A 9,068-nucleotide genomic window follows, 5' to 3' on the forward strand; every position below is an offset into this window, starting at 1 on the left:
GCAGTATTTATTGCAAACATACATGCCCCAAGTTCCAGGGTTCATAGATTCACATACATAAACAGCATTTGTCTCACTCAATACTTGTAATTGTTGAAAAATTACTGCTGCAAGTGCATCTTTGCAAAACTTTGATTTTTAAAAGATCAGCAGCTACATTACTTCTGCTGTTACAGAAATGTACAATGCATCATAGAAAAACACCCAAACAGCACCTTAACATTCGAGATTTATTGTCAAACCTTTACCAAAGGTCATTTCTAGCATAAGGATTAAAAAGAGGGGAGGGTAAGAAAAATGAAAATTGGTCTCTAAAAACTTAAGCAAGCAGAAACTAAAACTGCACCAATTTTGCACTAGTAGAAATGTAATAAACAAAAACATGGAAAGCTCTGTATTGAAATGGAGAAAGTAGACAGGGGCAGGATCGCTGGTGGATTATGCGTTTCTGTCGATCCTCACGTCAATCTCTCTGCCATTCAGTCGATAACCATTCATAGTGCGGCAAGCGCGCTCTGCTGTTTCAGGACTGTCGAAGCGAACCACACCACAACCCTTGGACTTGCCATTCTCCATCTTGATATCAGCATACTGCACCATACCTAGTGTAGATAAAGAAAACAGTGAAACTTTTAGCATTGTCCCTGTTTGACTATTACTTAAATTTAACATCATGGCAAAAAAAAAACAAAACAAAAAAACATGCATTTGAATATTTACTCAATACTCTTTTTAGTTGTTTCCTAAACCTTTTTTGCTAAATAACTTGTTACCTGATGTAGCAAAATGGCTCTGAACAAATGCATTAATAGCACACTTGTCACATGTCATTTAAGGCACTGGGTATATGCCTTATTGCAAATATGCCATTAGGTTATACCTTACATAGTGATTATATTCAGTGAACATGAAGGCGACTAGTTAAGTTAACTGTAATGGTGGGTCTTTAAAAATGATTCCTGTGTAAAGACTGGCTTAAACATTTTTAAAGTGGATCAGTTTTACATGAATGCAGTCTGATGAAGGTTTTAGCTACTTCTAAGCAGCTCAGATCAATACACAACACATTTGCTGGATATTTGTAAATGCCTATTTAAGATGGTGCCTCACCACATGAATTGAAGGCATCCTTCAGCATCTTCCAGGTAAAATCAAATGGCAGCTGCAGAGAACATTAATACATTTCAGAGTAAGAAGTCTGCTTACATTTTTCAGAAATAATGTATATAATTAACTTTAGAGCTGGTTTTTAAGGACCTACATTTCTGACAAAGATCTGGCAGCCCTTTCTGGCATTGGCTCCAGCTCCTGGACCTCCTTGCCCCGCTGAGCTGAAGCTGCCAAAGTTACCGCGGTCCATATCTGCACCTCGATCAAACTGTCCTCCCACACCAGAGCCCATGCGGTCCATGCGGTCCATTCGGTCAATGCTGGAACCCACACGGTCCATTCCTGGGGCTGGGAAACGGTCCAACCCACCCGAGCCCATGCGCTCAAAGTTGGACCCCATGCGGTCGAGACCAGCATTCATTCTGTCCATGCCCATTGGTGAGGCAAAATCCATGCCTGCACTCATGCGCTCCAGGCTGGATGGGCCTAGGCGATCAAAACTGGACGGACCCAGGCGGTCCATGCCAGAGCTCATACGGTCCAGGCCAGATCCCAGCCTGTCCATGCTGGGTCCCAGTCGATCCATGCCTGAGCCCATACGATCAAAGCCAGAACCCATCCTGTCCAGGTCAGACACACGGTCCATGCGATCCATCCCCATTCTGTCCAGGCTGCCCATGCGATCCATGTTGGCACCAAGTCGGTCCATCCCAGCACTCATGCGATCCATTGCCATGGAGTTACCTATGAAACAGAGGGAACATTCACACAGTCTCTACTTCAGAAAATTTGCAGTCAACTATAATGAATTACAAAGTTATCGTTAACTGACCCATTCCTCTGTCAAAAGAGTCTCCGAAGTTATTGCGGGACATGCCCATCTCATTACGGCCACCAAATTCTCTGTCAAAGGCAGCCCCAATTCCACGATCCATGTCTACAAAAGGACAGTTCAGTTAGTGGAAGAGGTATGGGAATATTCATCAAAAAGTCTTACTACACAATTCTGCAACTCACCATTCATCCTCCCCATTCCAGAAGGGCCAAAACGATCCATGTTGTTTATTCCACCTCCAAAATTATCCATTCCTAAGAACAATAAGGAATTCATTGGAATTATTTAGATAACTGGAGAAACAAGTACTTATAGCTAAATAAAAAAACCACATCCAACTACTAAAGACTCAGGAATGATAGTAGTGAAATAACAGGCAGAGCATAGTAGTGATCTAATAGGGCATGCATTTCTTAGTCAGCTATGCCCAGTGTTAAAAGCAGTAAGCAACTTAATCTGTCAACATATTCTTTATAAATCTCAGTATAAACATTTGGAATAGAATTTTTTTTTTTTAATCTCAGGCTCAAGTTCTACTTGAACCCAACATTTTAAATCCTGAATAAAATGCCATCTCTATGCATTTGCCTTTGAGTACACAAGCACATCTTATTCAGTGTCAGTCATTTTCAAATAAACCAACTGGATATGACTATGGAATGATTTATGGCTGATGTCCTGAGTGAACATACCTCCCATTCTACCCATGCCACCAAATCCTATCCCATCCATTCCTACAGAAAAATGAATGAATGAAGAGTGAGGTGTTAGTGAGAAAGTATGGAATTATGCCAAACAGGCAAAAATAAATGCACTAAGGCAAGGCTTCTTCACCTCCAGGCCCCATGTTGCTCATCCCTCCACCACGGTTCAGCTGTGCAGCATCAATGGGTTGTCCACCGGGCCCCAATCCCAGACCAATACCACTCAGACCACCTGCATATCACCAGAGAAGAGGATTAAATTTGTTCACAAAGCACAAAATTCATGTCTATAAATTTACTCATCATATGATAACTAAATTCAGGTAGCACTGAGAGCAATTTGAGATGTTACACTACTGGTCTGAACCCATCGTGGTGAGGTACACAAATTAAAGGATAACACAAATCAATACCTAGACACTGCCAGTCATGTGTTCTTATGACAAATGCAAGCAAGCAGCACAATGTTTACTAGCACTTGGCTAGATATGTATTTAGGACATGGGAGGGGTGCTGCACAGGATTCATAGACAACAACTTTCTAATAAGGGTTCAAGGTGTAGTGAACAATCTTTTACTCTACAAATTATTTGAAGTTGCACATTCCAGGCTATTTTACAGGTTTCTGTATGTACCCAAGTAAAAAGTCATGCTTTAAGTTGCAGAAGCAGGATTAAGTATTATAGTATTACTCACGAGGCAGTGCAGGTGGTCTCTCAGGGGGTGCAAAGTCACCCTTAGGCATAGATTTCTCATCCTGGAATGACAACACAAAAAATCTTTAGCATATTTTTGATGCATTAAAAACCTCAAAAAAAAAAAAAAAAAAACTCAGTATAAATGATCACTCACCAGCTTAACATGCATGGTTCGATTGAACAGGAGCTGGCCATTGAACATGGCTAATGAATGTTAAGGAGATTTGAGACATTCAGAAAAGACAATTTCAACACAGTCACAACAAAAAAAAAATACAACAACTGCTTTACAGCTCTTTTACACTTGTAAAGGATACAGACTGCTTGCACAGCTTCAATTGGCATTTCAAAGGTGACTGTTCCCATGCCCCTGCTCTTGCCATCTTTGTCCTCTAGGATGTCAGTGCGGACGACCACCCCAGCCATGCTGAACACCTCTTTCAGCTTCTTCCAGCCCACCTTATAATCAAGCTGTTTTTAAAAAAAAAAAAAAAAAGTCTCCATTTAGTATAGTATACACAACAAAATGTTTCCATTAGTGCTGTCAGCATGGGCTCTGGTGTTAAAATGTTTATAATAGAAATCAGTTTGAAGTGGGCTTGTCTTTGATGGACTACTATATTGACCAAATAAGTCTCTCCATGCCAATGGCATATTTACAACTTACATTTGCCACAAAAACTGTGCTTCCTATCTTGCCAGCTTGAAGGCCATGGATGATCTCATTAGGAATGTTTGGATTGTTCATGAGACTTGGCGGGATGTTGACCATGGGGGGAGCACCAGGTCCGGGTCCCATACCCATTCCACCACCCATTCCTCCACCCATACCACCAGGAGGCCCTCCACCACCACCCTGAACCCTGTGGGCTTCACGCTGGGCAATCACTCCATCTGGATCCTGGAACCAACACCAGCAGCAACCATTAGCCAACATCAACAGAGGCATTATAAATGAGAATTCTACAGTAAAAGTGCTGTTCATGAAAATAACTCCCGAAATTACCTCTTTCACTTTCAAAGGACGTCCATTCATGTTGTATTTATTGACTTTATCCACAGCCTTCTTCATTAGTTCTTCGGTTCTAAACTCAACCACCCTGCCAAGTCAAGAAGAGCATTATCAAACTTTCCAAAAGAAATGATGCGGAGAAGCAAATAAATTTTAATGAACAAAAAAAACAAAAAGGAATACGTACGCACAACCCTTTGGATCATATGGAGCATCAGCATGGGCAAGAGGAGCACAAAACAGACAATAGGCAACAATTAGACAACAGTGATACAGCATATCAATATACTTGATACAACATATCAATACATTCTTGCTTGTATACAAAAAAACCCAATAAAATTGCATTAATGCTATAATTCATTTTACATTGTTTTGTGGTGTTCTTTTCCAATTTAAAGTTGCAGAACTTGATTTGATTCCACTTAATGAACACAAACACAGAAGCTTAAAACAAATTTTAACAATTGACAACCAGAACAAAAATGTTCCTTCCCTAAACTCCATTTGAAGGGAGTAGCTGTTATTTCACTGTTAAGACTCACTGAAGCCATATTAACCATCATTATCTATTGAACACCACTCACATCTTTCAGTCCTCAGTGAGATTAAAAAAATAAATAAAAGTTCAGAATGCGGCCCACAGTGGGACTGAAAGCAAACGAGCCAGAATTATCATGGAGCTGAGAAACCACCCCCTGTGGCTCCACTCTGAACCACAGTCAGCATCCACATTCAGCCAAAATTCACCCACGGTGACATTTTCAACTCTCAAACCCAAGTCTGAATGCCCCACATTGAAAGGAGATGTAGTAAGAAACTCAAGCGGACAAATGGAGGTTCGTCTCTTGCACTTACCCTTGATTTGCCTTCCGCGTCCATTAAGTGTTCCACGTACGTTACCTCACCCACTACAAATCAGATGCCAGAAGACACACACCAAGGGAGAGAAGCCGAGAAAACAATGGGAGTTTAGAGCAGACACACAACCAGGCAGTGACAGTGAGCTCGGCTTGCTAGTCCAGAGCCTCTCCCCAGCACCACAATTCTGGTACAGGTCTACATGAAGCAAGCTGCCATCTTAAAAATACTTCTTAAGCTGTCCTTGCTAGAAACCTCAACACCATAACTGACCGGAAGATTTACGACCTCTCGATCCATCCTTAAGAATTTTTAATGCTTTGCCTTTTGGGTGTTTTTCCACTAGACAACTAAGTTTGGAAAGTTAGTGTGATCGCAATTAGTGAGCTACCTGTACAACCAGTCAACACATTTATACCGAGCATGTTTAGTCTTGACAAACAAGCCAGTTCTCAATGTCGTATCAACTGCATACCCAACCACAATGGCACCATCTATGATTACCTAAAGTAGAACTCAAAATTGAGACCAAACCAGCTCCTCTAGAAGGAAATCACAGTAATGCCAGTAGAGGCCTTTGAACTCGCTGTTGATCTTCAAGGACTGTTAAAACCTAAAAGGCAGCCACATATGTTTCTTTTTTTTCTTTCTTTTTTTTTTTTAAACAAAACATGGTAATGCCAACAAGACCAACCATGCAGTCAATGGTCTGCCTATTTCCCAGATGTGAAAAAGACGAGCTTAAGAAGCTGCTTTGCTCTGTAGACCTGTACCCCAACAAAACTGACACTTCCAGGCAAAGGTACAATGTGAAGATCTGCTGTGACAACATTCACTCTGGCATACCTAAAAAAGAGAATGCAATTTAATTCTACAAGCAACAATTTCCAAATGACACGAAATATATTCCTCATGCTTGCACACCATAAGCCATGGGGGCTGCCTTGAAATAAGTAAGTACCTACAAAATCTTAACTCTATGGGCCCATGCTCCTTAGATCAGCCTCAGATCTTGCTCTGAGGATTTTAATCTGAATTTTTTTAAACTTAAGTGTGGTACAACAACATATTAGGAAAGCAAGGAATTCATCAAGACATGATAATTGTATGTCCCATTCTCTATGGCTCTAAAAGGAAATCCTAGCCAGCAAAAGGCCAGGCTGAATTGTATAAGGTTTTAGGGCATGAAACAAATGTGCACGATGATCGCCTCTAAAACATGAACCCGAATACAAAATAAGAAACTTCAAAAAGCTCAGAAAAAGCTCTCCAGGCTCTTGTACATCACCTAGAGTGCCATTATGTCCAGTCTTAAAGGAGCACATTACTGCATCCATATACAGAATGGAATTTAAGCCAATGCGCAACCACAACCACAAATGCTTTATATTAACTGCTACACAGCAGCCTTCAAAAGGCACCAACCTGACGGGGTTTTGCTAATCAACCTACAGTACTCACTATTCTAAGTATACTTAATAACCCACTGATGTCCCAAGTAGGACCAGATCCTCCAAACAAGAAAACCCCCCTACCATAAATCTGAGTCTTACCTTTTTCTTTCATTAGGTCCTTCAGCGCCTGCCATTTGACATCATAGGGAATGTTGCTCACAAAAACCCGGTATCTCTTGGAGGGGTTGGCGTAGGGCTCGTATCTACCACCTCCTCGTTTGGACGATCTCTCCTTCCTGGACTCATGGCTGGGCTTTCCATTCACTGCATTTCTATAAAGGACAAAAAAAAGGCACTAAATATGCCATATTTTTATCCGATCTTCCAAGCTGCATTTACACACTTCATAGACTTCCTATGTGCAGCTGCCTTTCCAAATTTAATGTCCTTTCATTAACTACAGCAAAGGGAAGACATCAAATGCGATAGAGCAATGTTTCTCAAAGTGGGACAAACAGATTTGATGTTCAGATTTTTTTTAAACAGTGGTGGAAGTCACAACCCAGCGTTATCAAAATTCCTATACTTTTTTTTTAAAATAGATATTCGCCTGTTTGACTGATCACTTGTTTAATCCAAGCCTCAGTAAGTCGAAACAATTTCAACCTAATTATTCTACCCTAAACCTAACAAAAAGCTCTACTGGTCCAATAAACAGCAATAAGATAACTTTATGTATATGAATACTGAGCCTAGTATTTGGGGAGTCGCTCATATTAACGCATTATCATTAGGTATTTAATATAAGCACTCGCTATGTGCAGCACTCAGAGGCGCGTCGCTACACCGCTGTTGGCTAAACACGACGCCGCTGCTAGCTGGTTACGGTTAGCCTGCTAACACGCAGCTTTCTGCATACTGCTAAAAAAACGAAAAAAGTAGCACTGTTTAAGCGGCATGCTTGTTTTTGAAACGACTGGCTATAGCTTTAAATTACAACTTCACAAACTTACACTAATAGTTAGCTAGTTTAGTTTCTTTGAATAGGATGTAAATAACAGCTAGCTAACATCTGGGAGCACAGCAGGCCCACACGGCCTTTGTTAGCAAACTAGCCAGCTAACTAATGTTCTCTTCTAGCCAATCAATCTGAAATAATAATAATGTACGGGCTAACGAAACAGCAAAATTAGAAAACTTTATTAACTGTAAATTGCATTGTAGTTAGCATGAATACAAAAACATCAACAGCAAAAAAAAAATTGACAAAGCAAATCGGAGCGTTTGCGTAGTAAACGTTACCCTTGGCCTGGTTTCTCTGGTGCAGCATCAGACGACATTGTCGGCGTTTCTTCTTTTCCTGACATGCAAATTAACGTCAAATACAAGTAACAACAGGAAAGCGGTGTTTAATAGCTAAATTTACTGATATATTTGTCAAGCAACGCGGTTACACTGAGCTACTCTACTCCCGGCGCTCCTGGACGAGTGAAATGGCGGCAGAGCGACGAAATGGATATTTGAGGACTGCAAGGCATGATGGGAAACCAGTACAAACCTGAATCAAAGGAGCCGACTGAGTTGCAGAGCCGATTCACATATCATCGATAGATAAATGGACACTTCTACAATCAGTTTCTTTTTAGATGTTTTGAGAAATCACTAACACTCTGAAAGACGCTGAAAATACAGTAATATCTATGGTTTCACAAATATTCAGACAGATTGACATTATTCAGATTAATCAGGAATCGATTCTATTTAGAACTGACTCCTACGACCTCGAGATATCCAATGGAGATCAAAGATTTCACAGAAATACTTATTAACCTTTGTAGTCTGTTCAGGTCACAATAACCCGTTTCATTTTTTTCCCTTAAGTGCAACCATACTACAAATAAACAAACAAATAAATAGTCAACATTAAACTGTATGTGCTTGGCTCATTTTCTCTGTTGAATGGGGAAAAGGACACATTTGCTTTTTCGGTACTTCTGCTGTACTCCCCCTTCCACCTGAGCCTGTTACACAGGATATGTTCAGGTCGTTTTGGCCCAAGAATAAAACTGATTACAAAAAGTGGTTACAAAACAGACTGAAGAATTTCATTCTATTACCTCCATGCCTTATTTGCACCTTACTGTTGGTAGGAGCATCTCAAGGAGTGTTGGGTACATAGATGTATTCAAGGATGGTTATTTCAAATAACATTTCCTGTCTCAGCTGCCCAGATTAAATCTGACTAGTGTAGTGAACACAATTCAAGAGTTAAGAGGTAGGAATTACAGCTTGATCCTTAAGTTGAACATGCTGACATTTATGCACATTTTCATGTAAAAGTATAAATGGCCTCATCCACATGCTACTTTGGAGGGTAAAAACGCACAGCAAGTTATCAGGGCAGAACAGTTGTACTTCCTGCTGGCTTATCAGAGTTGTGCTGGGAGATCTCCT

At 40.5% G+C, this 9,068-nt stretch overlaps 1 protein-coding gene across 2 annotated transcripts; it reads right to left on the minus strand.

The window, feature by feature from the left end:
- Nucleotides 1-216: 216 nt before the first annotated feature.
- On the minus strand, nucleotides 217-8,132 carry hnrnpm (heterogeneous nuclear ribonucleoprotein M). 2 transcript variants are annotated; one of them, XM_026928620.3, is made up of 16 exons: nucleotides 7,917-8,132; nucleotides 6,774-6,946; nucleotides 5,218-5,270; nucleotides 4,547-4,554; nucleotides 4,354-4,447; nucleotides 4,015-4,248; nucleotides 3,665-3,818; nucleotides 3,502-3,551; nucleotides 3,346-3,406; nucleotides 2,780-2,881; nucleotides 2,638-2,679; nucleotides 2,128-2,199; nucleotides 1,943-2,047; nucleotides 1,262-1,854; nucleotides 1,111-1,162; nucleotides 217-602 (listed from the first exon to the last, which is right to left on the minus strand). In XM_026928620.3, exons 1-16 carry the CDS (start codon nucleotides 7,979-7,981, stop codon nucleotides 439-441), a joined length of 2,022 nt encoding a protein of 673 aa, XP_026784421.1. In that variant the 5' UTR covers nucleotides 7,982-8,132; the 3' UTR covers nucleotides 217-438. The 2 variants fall into 2 exon arrangements, with proteins under 2 accessions (XP_026784421.1, XP_053094327.1); XM_053238352.1 differs by lacking the exons at nucleotides 2,638-2,679; nucleotides 5,218-5,270; nucleotides 6,774-6,946; nucleotides 7,917-8,132 and having other exon boundaries at nucleotides 4,547-5,085.
- Nucleotides 8,133-9,068: the final 936 nt, after the last annotated feature.

This window comes from Pangasianodon hypophthalmus, chromosome 11 (genome assembly GCF_027358585.1).
Source record: "Pangasianodon hypophthalmus isolate fPanHyp1 chromosome 11, fPanHyp1.pri, whole genome shotgun sequence".
NCBI lineage: Eukaryota > Metazoa > Chordata > Actinopteri > Siluriformes > Pangasiidae > Pangasianodon > Pangasianodon hypophthalmus.